The following is a 15,054-nucleotide window of genomic DNA, read 5'->3' as shown; positions in this document are numbered from 1 at the left end:
TAGAGTGCAATCATATAACTGACATCTTCTATAAAGCATACATCTATTAATATAGTTTTGCTATAGACACGATTTAAATTCTGCTGTTTCCTGGCTTCTAATTTCCATTTATAAAAAATTACCTCAAAATCTTGTATTTTGAAAATGTAAGAACCTTACAGTGATTTTATAGTCCTTGGCCAGGGGAGGCTGGGATGAGGTGAACGGAGTGTATGTAAGCTTTCTTTATTTCTGGGGTCAGAGAAATTCGAATAGCATTCCTGTGGGTATTATCCCATTATCATGCAGAATGTATTATCATGAGAAATTTGGTTTATCAGCAGAGGTAGATTAGAGAAGAAATTCTGTGATAAATTAGTTCCCTATTGAGCAATGTTGTTTTACAGGAACCAAAATATTTGAGAAATGCTTCACTTCAAAGTTTCTGCCAGCTGATGTGCTTGGATCTTGAATACTTGGGTCTGTAAATGGGTTGGTAAGATACTGGGGACCCTGTAGGACAATTCTAAGTCTATAACTTCTTGATTCACCTTTTGGACTGCTCAATAAAATCAGATTATTGGTGGAAGTAGGCTTTTATAATGAATGTTTTTAAGATGGAAGGTTACTAGGCAGGAGTCTACTACTTTTCCTGGAAAACTTACGCATTATAAATGATAAGAAAATCTGCAAAACAAACAAGCAAGCACCCTTAAATCTGTTTACGAGGAAAAAGAAAAACAAAACAAAACAAAAAAAACCACACAAATGGAAATACTAAAACACAGCAAAAGGCTGTGGAAAATGAGAGATTCGGTTTCATCAAGTGATTACTGAATATGCAGAGATCACATTTGGACCAGAAGTCCCTGAGCCACAAGGCTGAAATCTGAGAATACCCAGAGGAAGCATGATGCACATCCTCTGCCTATAATCTTTTCAGGGTATCTGCTTCTGGCCACCATTGGAGAGGGGATATTGACTGAGGTGGACTTTGTCTGATCTAGTACCATCATCCTTATATAATGTTCTAGTCCACTACTTTTGAAGGCAAAAGTAGTTGTTTGGGATTTTTAAACTCATTAAACTCTACTCTCCTACTTTCTGACATCAGCAGGGATTCTCCAGTGAGTTTTAGCCTCCCAGAGATGCTCAGCAGCTGGCTCACTATTTTTAGCTTTCCTGATGGAAAAAAAATAGTAAAATGTAACCATGTCTTTGATGTGTGTCTGCTTTCAGGCATCCACTATCCACTGATTCATTGACTGGTAACAGGGAAAGTTTTGATAGGTCACTGTATTCATGAGGTAGCCTAGAAAGTTTCTTTCATCCATCTTTTAATGTCTTGGTCAAAATGGCTTCCAACAGTCTCTTTTGAGGAGACTGCTCTGCAGTCTGAATAATTCCCCACTGTGAACTATTTGCTGGTACTGTGTTGGTACAGACATACCTTTCTGTTCATTTCTGCCTTCGAACTTCTCAATCTATATTAAATCGGTGGCTAAATAAATACCAAGAAAGATGTCATATTAAACTTTTATTTAAAAACATTATCTAGTAAAATTATAAAAGATTGTGTGTGTGTGTGAGAGAGAGAGAGAGAGATTTATTCTCAGTTTTTTCCCCTCATTATACCACTCAGAAAAACTTGGTGACTGGCTGGCTGCTCAGCTCTGTCCAACCCGTTGAAAATAACTTGCAATTGCCCAGCTGACCATGGATGGAATTGTGTTTTAATGCAAATTTTATCACAGTCAGTTCACATTCTTTTTTGTTTTTACCAAGAAAGGCTATTGAAACTGTTTTCTTAAAAAATGGGCTTTTTCTTGGGTTAGAAAATATGTTAAACTTTTGGATATAATCATTAAAGTTAGAAATAGGGAGAAGGGGGGAAATCGAGGCTCTCTGAATGCATTTGCTCTTGGATCAGTATTAGCTTTTGTTTATGATTTCAAGTCACTTAAGTAATAAAAGTTCCATGAAGGACTGATTTGCTCTAATGGCTGGGAGAGACAGTTAGTAATGTTTACTTTTACCTTCTGTAGGGTCATAAACTTCCATCTTATAGCTTGCAATTGTCCTAAATGGCATAAGAATCTGTGGTTGTGATTCTGTTCCAGGGATGCAAGAATTTCTCTCTCCTTATGCCTCTTAGCAGATTAAGGAGACAAAAACCTTACAGAACAGTCAGATGGAACAGTGACAAAGAACGGTGTTGGAAAATTACCGAGTTAAAAGTTTGCATTGAGAAGCACCCTCTGCCCTTCCATGTTTATTTAACACTTCTGCTTTTTGCCTCCCTGCTTTTTCTCCATCTCCGCCTCCAACACACACAGACATAGACACTTTTCAATCAGATTTAAGAGATTATTCCACTATTTCCCTTGAACTTGTATGATCTGGAAAACCCTAGGTTATGTGGTCATGCACTAAACTCATGTAAATAAATGCCAATAAAAATTAAATTAAGTATATTTCCAACTAGCAAATTGTTTATATGCAAAAGCCACTCTGAGGCTGTGCAGGAGGAACAAACAATTAGGAAACATTCCTAAAGCTCAGGCTAAATGTTCTGGTGTTGAATTTCCTGTTGTTACTACCAGTTATTGCTCCCTGGTATCACCACGAACAACTTTTCTCCAATCTTTGTGCTTATACCTTCAAAACTTGCAGCCAGTTATCACATATCCCCCTGAGTCATCATTTACCCAAATTATACACATTTAGTTAATCTTCTCTCCTAAGTCAGTCCTCCCAGTCCATTAGAAATTTCTATAACTCACCTCTGAAATTCATCTTTTCTTTTCTGGTTTTTTTTTTTTCCTTCCATGTGTTTCTGAACACTTTTAGGTGATTAGAGCTGACAGGATCATTTTAGATGTGGGTTTTCTACTGACACCAAAGGAAGGAGGTGTCTTTGATCTGGAGGAGGAATACACACTATTATATGTGATATTGTCCACTGTCATCTGAAAATGTCTTTTGACAGCACTGCCTTTCAGCTTCATTTTCCTGTTGAGCACTTGCCTCTGTGGCTATTCGTTACCTGCATTTCCAGAGCTGAACCATGCAAGGTTCTAGGCATGGCTAATCCTGTCCAGCAGGGATTCAGATGACCAACCACGGTATTAAGGGGCTCAGCACCCTCTAGGATCTGTTGCAACTTATTCCCCATTCTTCTTGATGTGTGAAGTCTTCTTCGCTGTGCTGTTTAAATTTAATATCAGAATTCCTGCTTTCTTAGATAGTTCTTCTACAACTGACATCATGCACGTTCCTCCTGGCAGCCCTCAGTGTTTTGTGGTCTACACTGTTCATCATGTAATAGGAGTTCAGTTCTCAAAGCAAAAAAATTCCTGCTATAAGCTGTTTCAAATGTTTGACTGAAACAATTTACTATATATTCAGCGTTCACTAATTTTTAAGTTGATCAACAAAAAAAGTGATCAAAATATGTCTCTGATGGTTGATTACTACACACTTTTCCTTCTGTTCTCTACAGAAATTGTACCTGTCAGGAAATTGTACCTCCTTTACTTCAGCCTGACAAGAACCGTTTTAAAACCCAGTGCACTGAAGCTTTGTAAATTGCACAGATCTTGTTTTAATTAAATTCACTGTTTCTTTTTCAGTTCAAAGATTACATCCTTATACCTTTTGTAAAAATCTGAAGTTTTAGGCTTAAATTCACTCAGTTTGTTTTAAACTTGTTACCCAGGAACTTAGTCCCACAGTAGCAGATGGGAAAATACACCTGGATACAAGGGACAGTAAGGTTTTCCCAGTTTGCTGTTTTGAGATAATGTACTGGGAATGTAATATGTTTGTGAGCCTGCATAGGAATGTGTCCATTCTCAAGACAAACAGACTGATAGGCCTTCATAGCTCTAGGTGGAGTCTTGGGAGATTTTTGGGTTCAAGTTTGACTTTTACTACAAACTCTTTGTGTGGCTTTGAACAGGTGGTTAAATCTTCTTTCAGTCTCTGCTTGCCTTGTCTAGTTCCTAAGTACCTTATGCATGAGCCAGGCTCTTAAAGGAAGATTGTACCATGCAGTGACGGCTTATCTTAGAAGTTTTTACCAGAGAGGCAGTGGAGGCCCTTGCCCTTGGCACAAACCTCGCTTCCTTTATGTTATAATTGATTGATAGGGCCTTTAAGAAGCCCTTTCCATCTTTCTCCTGCCATGCTCCCAGAGCACCTCATTTCACCTTCCTTTCTCTCTCATGCACACACACGGATTACGCCTCGTGGTTCTCAGCCCTGAGTAGATAGAGGTCTGTTGATTAAGAAGATTACTTCATCACTGGCATCTTGCAGAATAACTTGATCCTACTCCATACCATTCCGCTATCTATACTTAAAGAACAAGTTAAATTGATAAAGAAGAATAAGGAGAAAGATATAGGTGATAAGAGACAACACTTATTTGCTCCCAACATCTCTTAGAGGATAGAAGAAGCTATTCAAAGTCAAAACATATGGAAAACAGCATCTGGTTATGGGAGCTTGGATGTTAATTGTTCTGACAGCTGAAATTTTTCTCCAGAAATCTCACGAAGCCAGCTGGTATTGTAGAGTTTTCTCTGGCTCATATTGTGACTCTTACAAGTTTCTGGAGACTTCTAGTCTCAGGGTGATCATCTTGTAGGAGCAGCTACTGCCTAAAGATTTTCATTTCTATATCAGCTGGAACCAGGAAATATATTCTTTGTGGTTTGGATTTGCTTTTGTAACATAAAAAACCTAAGGTGGCTTTGGATGCTCTTCCCTGAATTCCAACTCAACAAAACCTTGTGGAACTTAGTAAAGAGGTTCTAATGTTGTCCTGTTTATAGTTCTTGTGCACATGGTGTGGAGAAAAATTTAGTAACTATGAGTAGTAAGGTTGCTTTTGAGAGGTGTTCTGAGGTTCCATTTTGAATCTGAATTTCCTTAATCAGAAAAATGTGGGCTGGAAAAGTCAGTAAAAGCAATAACTCTAGAGAGATAATTGCAAGAGTTTGTTTCTGAATGGGCTAGGAATTATCTAATAATAGCTCTTTTCTGCAGTTGTTTTAGTGCCTTTTGCTTTCAACCTTGAGCTGGAAATGTCAGAAATCTGTATTGACACTTGTGCCCTGTCAGAGAGAATAAAGAATATGAGGTTGTTTAGAGAGCATACGAGTCTGTATTTAGAACAAGCTACTTACATGTTTCTGAGACAAAAGCATAAATAACTAATCATTTGATGATGCTATCGACAAGATGTTTTCTGCATGGCCCTGACATTTTTTTAAGGGTGAAAATACCAACTTTTCTTATGCAAAAGTACAAACACATTTCCCGCACATAGACTTGATGTTATTTTCCAAGAAATGTCTGTTCCTAGCCCTTGTGAAATATAATGAGCAGTAAAAGAAAAAAAAAGAAAAGAAGAAAGCAACCCAAACTCACTGTATATAGATGTAGAAAAGAAAGGCTTGGACAAAGCTGTAAGTAGCAGAGCAGTCTAATTAGTTTAGAGATGGTTTTGCTTTAGATTTATTTTGCTAAGATTCAAGGTATTCAAAGTGATTGTTGTTTAACAGTAGCATAACCTCTGGAGACTAGTTGAGCATTCTTGAAGAAGTCTCCCCAAAAGAAGTGAATCCAAAAATCAAAACAAAATGAAAAAGAGGAAAAGTTTCTGAAATAGGGAATGTTTTAGAAAATCCACTGAGTTATTCATATGCTGCTAACAATAGAAAGAACTCAAAAGGCAGGACCCAGAACAGCAGGTACAGAGTCTAATTAATGCACGTACTCTAAGGAGGTTTAACCCATAATATTCTGAATGTAAGTGGTACTGTTTAAACAGCAGGATTGTTTCCAGCTATATACCTGACTTTCACTAGTGAATCACAAGATACAAAAAATCCCAACTTCTATATTTTTTCTTGCAAACAAGAAATCTTGAAGATTTCAAGCTTTTTTTTTTTCCTGAGGCTGCAAAGTAAAATGGGTAACATAATTATGTTGGATTTTTCTTTGAAGTAATAGGTAGGTTGAAGTGAGTCAAGCTTAGAGATTATCAGGATTTTAACTCAAACTTGATGTATCCTTATGGAGTAGAAGCTGGAACCTACTTATTCTCACTTGAGTGATCTCTAGAGTTTGTTCATGGTTTTCTCATCAGTGACAGAGTTCTGAAACACTGGGAATACTTGCTTGGTCCAGAAAACCACCTGATTATTATTTTCACTTTAATGTTTTTCTTTTTATATTTTAAAATCAAAAGTGTGCCTTAATTGTTTGATGAATATGGCCTGAAGGCATACACTTCTCCTTACAACATGAAGTCCAAAGGTATTACGCAACAAATGAGAAATTGAAGGGAGGCTGGTCTGTTTAAATGTAAGTTTTCTACTGTAACTCAAAGCATTAAATATTTGCAGGCTTTATTACGCACACCAGCACTTTCTGTGGTAGACAACTATCTTAACCAGTAATCTAAATTCTGATTTCTTTAATGGAGAGTCTATTCATTGGCCATTTCTTGTGTGTATGGAAATTAGACACCTGTTCTGGGGAGAAAATGCTCTGGGTAGTTAGAATTGCAGAAACTTGAGCAGTGAGTCTTCTGTTGACTTGGACTGGGATGATCAAAATTATCTCAGAAGTTTCAGGATGAAATTTAAAGCTGAAACATTGGCAGTTGTGAGAGAACAAGACCTGGTACATGGTATGTCGAATCAGTGGTTCATTCTGCACCTTGAGTGTACCAGTCAGCAAAGGATTGTTCAAAGAAACTTTGCAAGGAACTTTCAGGACCCCAGGAAAAAAAAAACATCTATGTGTGAATCAGAGCCAGAAACTGTTCCTCCATCCTGGGGAAGAAAGTTTGACAGATCAAAAGCTTTCCAGTTTTGCAGTGGTGTGGAGCGAGGTAACTGTGGTGTTACTCAAAAAATAGGCATGAAGCCTTGGGGGTCTGCCAGTGACAATGTGCTCTCCTGTGTCAAATCTCTGCACTCAAGACCCTGTTTGCCTGATCTAGATTACAGTCCAGACTACTAGCAGTCCTGGAAAAAATTACTCTTGCTGTAGGCTCTTGTCAGAAATGGTATCATGGGGATGGGAAACTTGGTGAACTACTTCATTAAAAATTTCTATGAGAAATTCTGACTTTTAAAAACTGATGCCCTCATTAAAAAACTACTAGTTATCAAAAATCAGGATGAAACCATTGCCTGTGTTGTTGAAATGCTTACATATGCCAACAGATGCTCAAGTCTCTGCTGTCTGCCTGGACACTGCTAAATATAATTAAACACTGACGAGGACTGACTCTGATTTGGACTGTGAATATCAATGTCTCATTTTGAACTATCATAAATGCATTTTAAGCAAGCTAATATTCTGTAAATATGGTTAACTTCTGCATTTGCATATTTGGCCTCTTAATTTATTTTTTACTATTGGTTCATGGGTGTCTATGAGTGGGTCTTCTGTATGCTTTTAACACACAGAACCTTATCAAGTTATCTATAGCAGGAATATTACAGCATCATAATAGTTAATGGAAAATAGCATAAGAGGAAAAAGAAAATTAGCATTCCACACAGCAGGGCATTTCGGATGTTAATCTGCCTTGCAATATAATTGACAGGGAAGCTGATATCTGGGAAGATTTTTATTCCTATCTTTTTCTCTAAACAGTTAGTGTTCAGTTGTTGTGCAGCAGGGGAGATGGAGAAAAAGAAAGTTCTAGCCAAGTGAATGTTCTTTACCAGCAAAGATGTTAACTTTTGTCAGAAGGTAGTTAATCACTGAGAGAGAAACAGATGAAGAAATTGGATAAAACATTTCCAGTTCCAAAAGTCTTTATTGATTGTGTCTCCCTCAAGAAAATTCAGCTCAATCTTTGAAACCCTCAAGTGATTAAACCTTGGGCAGTCCACTGTAGACAGAGCAAATGAGAATTGTTTCAAAACCAGACATGTAGAGCTAAGATACTTAAAGCGAAAAAAGATTTCTTTTTCACTTTGAAATCGTAGCTGGGAGATGTAACCTGAGACGTTGATTTTAAGGCAAGAGTTTTCTTAAGAACCATGATCTTTCTCTATATTACAGATCTCAGAATTTTGAAGCAATGAACTTTTTTATTTCCAGAGAAGGAGCTCTCTTAAAACACAAACCAGGAGACTGGAAAATGGGGCACAGATCTCTGGTTCACCACAGACAACTCATATATCTTGGTCTAATTTTTTCAAAGGTAATTAGGGCACAGAGAAACTGAGGCATCACTAAATGTGATGCTTAGACCTGTGACCAGTTGAGAGCTCCTATTTTTTTAGCAGTGATGTGAGCTTTTTGCTGTCAAACCAGCTCCTCTAGAAGACTGTGGATCTTCTTAAGTTGGAGCATGACCACTAGCCTGTGACCCAAGGTATGCAGCATTACTAGAGCCTCCTCCATTTTCAGTATACAGCCTGAAGCTCTTGTAGAGCTGGGCTTGGATTGCAGCTTGCTTGCTGAAAGCCCATAGTGGTCTGCTGGAGTAAAGCGCTTGATTTCTCTGCTTTGGGGTTTTAGGGTGTGAGGTACTCTAAAGATGGTAGTGGAAAAGGTCCCACAGTAGTAGACACTATGAGCTGATCCATGTTCTTTCTTCTGTTACAGAAGACCATCTTGTTCACTAGTTCATGTGCTGTGCAGAATTCTAACATAAAACAGCACAGGAAGGCTAGTTAAGGAAATCCTTACTGCTAGCTAATATATTTGTAACCAAAAGCAAGAACGTATTTGACTCCAAGAAGAAAAACCAACAAAAACCTGACAGCCTTGTGAAAGTTTTATCTTTTTTTGGGCAATGATTCTGATTTTAGTTACACTCACAAGTATTGGAAGGGCTGTAGTTTCAGAAGTTATCACCTGTCAGCCGAGCTGTGATAACTCGTTGAGCGCATACGCTACAGTCACAAAAGTTTGTGAATCAAAAATTGGCTTAGATCACTCGAGCCAGCCTTCTCAATGCCTAGGGTTATCCCAAGTGTTCTGGAATATTGTGGCTGAGATGAGCAACTGAGCCAAGGATTCTTCCAAGAGAGGCAATGGATTATGATTCAAATCATCAGTGTAATTTCACCACTTTGTTCCAACCCCCCTGCCATGGACAGGGTCTGTCAGACCAAGGTGCCAAGCCTCGTCCAACCTGGCCTTGAACGTTTCCAAATATAAGGCATCGACAACTTCTTTGGGCAACCTGTTACAGTGCCTCATCATCTTCACACTAAAAAATTTCTTCCTAATATCTGATCCAAGTCTACCCTCTTCAAGTTTTAAGCCATCTTCCCCCTTGTTCTATAATTTCATGGCCATGTAAAAAGTTCCTCTCCAATCTTCTTGCATCTCCTTAGGTTAGATGTCCCCAGAGCTATCTTTTCTCCAAGATGAATGAGCTCAACTCTCTCAACTTGTCTCCACAAGAGAGGTGCCCCAAGCCCTCTAATCATCTTTATGTTCTCCTCTGGACTCTCTCCAACAGCTCCCTATCCTTCTTAGTTTCATGACTCCAGAGAAGAAAGCAGTACTCCAAGTGGGCTCTCGCAAGAGTGATCTAGAGGGGAAAATCACCTCCCTCAACCTGCTGACCACAGTCCTTTTTCTGCAGCCCAGGACACAGTTGGCTTTCTGGGCTGTCAGTGTGCATTGCTGACACCAAACAACATTTCCAAGTCCTTCTCGGCAGGGCTTCTCTCAGTGCATTCTCTGCCCAGTCTGTATTTGTGCTTAGGTTAGTCCCAAAATGGATAAAAGACTTTGTACTTGGTCTGGTTGGACTTCACAAGTTTTGCACAGGGCCACCTCTCAGCCTGTCAAGATTCCCCTGGATGTAATCTCTTCCCTCCAGAGTGTCAACTGTACCACAAACCAAGTTTCTTGTTGGTAAACCTGTTGAAGGTGCACTCAAACCCAGTATCCATGTTGCCAGCAAAGACGTTTAGCAGCAACAGTCCAAATACCAGACCCTGGGGAACAGGAACACCACTTGTCATTGTTCTCCACTTGGACATTGAGCCATTGGCAGTAACCCTTTGAGTGTGGCCCTCCAGCCAATTCCACTGACCCATCCCTGAAATCCATTTTAGAGAAAAGGATGTTGTGTGAGGCAGTGCTTTGCGCAAATCCGGGTAGATGGTGTCAGTTGCTTTTTCCTTTTCCACCAGTGCTGCAACCCTGTTGTAGAAGACCACAAGTTTGTCAGGCACCATTTGCCATTTTTGAAGCTGTGTTGACTGTCACCCAGCACATCCTGATTTTCCAGGTAGCATGTTGTCCAGGAGGGTCTGCTCCATGATCTTGCCCAACATGGCCTGCAGTTCCCTGAGGCTTTCTGTTTTTAAAATAGGGATTTTTTCCTCTTTTCCAGACAGTAGGTACTTTGCCAGTCTGTCAATCCCAAATATGAAGGACAGTGGCTTAACCACTTCACCTGCCCGTTCCCTCTGGACCCATGGATTCATCTCATCAGGTTCCATGGACTTGTGCATCTTCAGGTTCCTTAGATGGTCTCAAACCTGATCTTCTGCTAAAGTGGGTTGTTCTTCATTCTGCCAGTCCCTGCCTTTGCCTTCTTCAACTCCGGCTGTGTGACTGGCTCTGAGTTTTCAGAACTATTGTGTTCAGTTCACAGTGTATCTCCTGATAGTTTTGCCTCCTAGACTTGTGCAAAATCTTCTGGAGACTTACTGTGGAGTTGAAGTTGCCGTAACCACAATCATTATCCATCTGTATCTCATACAATTATTATTTACACTATTGAATTCTCTGGAGATAAAATTAAAATAGATCTTTTGTAATTTGTTTTCCATCTCAAACTTTTGGTTTTGTTTCCCGCCATCTCTTTTAACAATCCTGTTTCCCAGGAGACAACTTGATATGTCCTCATGCTTCCAAGAGACTGTAGTTCAATAGGTTAGAGTTAATTGGCAGGTGGGAGTTTCCAGATGTTTACGTGCTTGCCCAAAAAGCTGTCCACTGGTAGTAAGTGAACAGCTGGAAAGAAGCAATCCAAACAAAGCATCTTTAAGTTGATTGACATATGTCTGGAATGCATAGCATGTTTGAGAGAAATGGAATTGAAATTAGGAACAGTTTGGAGCGAGTCCTTCATTATCAATAATTAGTCAATTAGAATTTTTGTTCCAATTCAGATATAATTCACAAGCACTGTACTGACTCAGTCAGTACCACCCATAGAAGTGGAGGACAGAAATAATGCATTGCCCTCACACTATCTTTACTTAAGAGATGTGTTGAGAAATGTTCATTATACTGCTGAGATTGGGCAATTAAAAGGGGATGGATGGTGCAAATGATTTGTAATGGAATATGAAGCCTTTCACCCAGAAATCCTGCTCACATCTGGAGCAAACAGTTGATGGCAAGTGAGCAGTTAAGCGGAGCTACTTAAGAGTTTGCTATGAAAAACTTCTGGTTTTTTCCCAGTGAAATAAGTGGTTCTGTACACAATCATAAGGTTCAGCAGGGAAAATTGATTGTTCTGAAATTGAGTTCCATCTGGCAAATCGAAATGAAAAAAAAAAAAAAAAAGCAAGCAAACCAAAACACAATTTTTTTTGCCATTTTCTTTTCTCTACAAAAAAACCAACATAGCTAATCATATGACATTATTTCAAGATTCAGTGGCTTAGAGTGCTGTACTCCACAGTGTTAACCTGAGTGTTCAATGCTGTGTTCTCCAGGAAGGAAGAGACCTTTGGAGGGGTCATAGGGAGGCACATGGAAAGAGGTAGCCTTGGAAAAGTAACACCTGAAAGAGGTTTTACAGTTTTCCTCCATTAAACACCATAGTACAAAGTAGAGATCAATTTTGGTGTTTCAGGGAGGCAGGAGGGGTGGTGCAAGAAAGAGCACTGCCTTTTATCCTAATGCACAAGGAGACGAAATATAGAAATTCTTGCAGGATGGAATAATGGATACGTATCATCTTATAAGAGGCCACATGTTTTTGAAAAATACTATTTTAGCTGACGGCTAATGCTGCATATGTGCCTTACAGAGCAATCTTGTGGTAAGGAAAGGGAACACAAAAAACCCTGAACTGTCCTTTTCAAGTTCAGGTTTGAGGCCTGCTATGAACAGGAATCTATTTCATTTGGCCGCTGCTGGGATGGAACTTCTTAGTGTCTCTAAGCAACTAAGTCTTACTTAAAATAAATGAGATTTTTTTTTCATAAAGATATTACTTTTTGCCCAACACATGTGGGCTAGATTGTAATTCGTGTGCATGATATATGAATGAAAAGGGAAAAAGAAACACTTCCACAGAGCATTTTTTTTGTCCCTGGAAAACAGGAGGGGTTTTTTTGTCTGATCATATGAGAGAGTAGTTTTATTTTCCACTTCAAAATCTTTTTGTCCGTAACACTGTGTTTGGTATGTCAGTGATAATTTGATTCATTCTAAGTACTGTTTTGGGGAGTTTGGCACTTCTACCACTTTTTACAACAGGTTTGGAGAGGACTTAATGGAGGTTTCTCCCTGGTGAGAACTTGCCTCCACACACACATTTACTGTGGATCTTGGATGGAAAATTTGCACCTTCAGAGAAGAGTCGTCTTCTGCCTACTCTGTCTGAATTACAGTCATAGTACAGTAGGAGCTGCAGGACATTGTTACCCTGAACTGTCATCATGGCAATCACAATGAGGAGAAAGATATAGCTATCATTATGAGAGCTTTACACTGCATAGTTTATCTCTATAACAGTGTGCTATGATGTGCCTAATTAGACTGTATCAGCTGCTCCATGTCTGCTACTAAAGGAAGACTTTCTTATTGTGTCTAGTAAACAGAGAGCTCTCAGCCTGTGATTTAGCACTGAAATTAAATTTAAGCATAGTTTCCCATTTGATTATCAGGCTACGGGTGACTTTTAAGGATCCTTTTCAATCCATTACTTCTGCTAGCTGTAAACTCTCTGCCACGATTTCTTCCTCTTCTTTGGTAGATACAGACTAACTGAAACTCATCCATTTAAAGTTAGAGGGGAACAAATCAAAATAATTCCAAGTACGCAAACTTTTGATGATGTTCAGTCTCCTTTTTTGACTGTCACCTTCTGCTTCTGAGTCTCAATTATGGAGACATAATAAATTGGCTTGAATAAACTGAAAGTAATAAGACCTCCAGAAAGTAACACAGGATAAGAGATAGTGAAAAAAATTGCTCTTTTTCTTCTTTTTCATGCCATATCATAGTTTCATTGTGAGAGGAGTAAGGTGACTTTCACAAGACAATCCTTGAGAAAAAAATGCATATTTATAGAAAAAAAAAATCTATTTTATTGTATATATTAATCTATTAAAAGCATGTAAAAATAAAAGTGTGTATTTCTTTGGTAATATTATCTAAGGAAATAATTTGGAAAAAACAGTGAACGTTGCATGGACAAAATGCTCACAGTGGCAATCAAAGTTGAAAAAAAGTTTACAGCCTACTGTTTACTCACCTGTTACGTACTTTATATATGCTTGGGGAGAGGGCGGGTGAGTCAAGATGAGGTCATGGAACATGTTTGTTTCTTTGGTAGTCTCTCTGCACTTGTGCTGCTCTTGAAAGACACTCTCAGTTTGAGGCACATGCTGCCTGAACCTTGAAATCTATGATACCTCCATTTCAAGGAGCTGGAGACATTCTGTAGTAATTTCAGAGGAAATGTCTTCTGCATAACAAGCACCTTTTTTTTTGCTGCAGGAACTGGCAGGTTTTCAGTATACTGCAGTAAGAAGAAATAATTTGATCACATCAGACACATAACTGATATTGCAACATCAACCAGTTTTACCAGAAGGGAAGCATGGAGGTGGGGAAAGAAAGAAAAGCAGGGCTCTACCTTGACAGGGCTTTAGCCTTTGTAGTGGATAAGACAACTTTTTGAAAGAATCAAAGATATAACCCATTGGTGTACCCCTGAAGTTCAAATGATTTGTGGGTCAGGGATGTTTTGGAGTGATTGTTTGGGCTTTGGCATGATTGCGTGTGGCATGATATATGACTGGAAGCCTGTGAGTCCTTGCAGCAGCTGGTGCAGGGTGGTGCCTTTCTGGTGTGATGCAAAAAGAGCAGCGAGTTTTTGGTGCAGGTCAGGCTAAACAATAGAAATATTCCTCTGCAGTAGGAAGTTCCAAGTCCTTGTATGCCCTTTTCTTAAAGTACTTGGTACGAAAGAAAGACATGAGACCTTTCAGCATATGGCAGCACTTGTTCCCAGTGCTGCTGCTGGAGCGGGACTGGGATCTCATGCCCCACCTTGCCACCATGTGGAACCTTTCAGATCCTTAATCCTGTGCAGCCTTCTGTATCTGACACTTAAGCATGTGTTGAAGGAAAAATAAGCACTCACAGGTACACTATTGCTCACTTTCCACCAGGGCTCAGAGGAAGCTATGATAGCTTCATTTCTCGACTCTTTACTAGTGACATACTAAGGAGAGGATTTTATGATTGATTTACTGGGAACGGGATGATGACAGGAAAGTGGTTTGCTCTATATATCAATTTCAGGAGGATCTTCTCTGAAGTACCACTGTTACTGAGGTTTTTCTTTTTCTTTGCAGGCTGTGCCTTCCTAACATACTGCGAAAGGGAGTCTGCTCTAAAGGCCCAGAGCGCACTGCATGAACAGAAGACACTGCCAGGGGTGAGTCCAGACTGATAACTTTTTGTTTTTCCTTTTAAATCCGAAATGGGTTACATATGGTGCTCTCATCTCAGATTTGGAAGTATAAAGTCTCCGTTTGTTTGGATGATTCACTATTTGCATTGTGCTAATAAAATCAAGACACCACCAACCCACCCAAATGGTTTCCATGCACAAAACGAAAAGCTTTTTACCCTTGTGGGAAGTCAGGAAAACAGTAATCAGCTATTTGTGGACTGGGTTCTACCAGTCTTACCTAGCTGAGGATGTGCTTTAGGATTCTGACCACAACAACAAAATGTTAGAAGTCCTCACCATGTGCTTCCTCTCACTGTTTTTCTTCTCTGAAGCAAGTTTTGGCAGCAAGAAATCAAGAAACAGATCAC

General features: G+C 39.2%; 1 protein-coding gene across 16 annotated transcripts in view; it reads left to right on the top strand.

Moving 5' to 3' along the window:
- The window catches only part of CELF4 (CUGBP Elav-like family member 4), a 700,175-nt gene that overhangs the window by 77,289 nt on the left and 607,832 nt on the right, over positions 1 to 15,054 (top strand). For all 16 annotated transcript variants that reach the window (XR_002047480.3, XR_002047479.3, XM_039567118.1 and 13 more), the window contains exon 2: positions 14,586 to 14,668. Coding sequence is in view for 14 of the 16 variants with exons in the window: in XM_039567118.1 (XP_039423052.1) it covers positions 14,586 to 14,668 (83 nt within the window). In the remaining 2 variants the exon portion in view is untranslated. The remainder of the gene's footprint in view (positions 1 to 14,585; positions 14,669 to 15,054) is intronic.

Source organism: Corvus cornix, chromosome Z (genome assembly GCF_000738735.6).
Source record: "Corvus cornix cornix isolate S_Up_H32 chromosome Z, ASM73873v5, whole genome shotgun sequence".
In the NCBI taxonomy this organism is placed as follows: Eukaryota; Metazoa; Chordata; class Aves; order Passeriformes; family Corvidae; genus Corvus; species Corvus cornix.
Note: the sequence above shows the minus strand (reverse complement) of the source record. Positions and strands in the feature narration are given on the sequence as shown.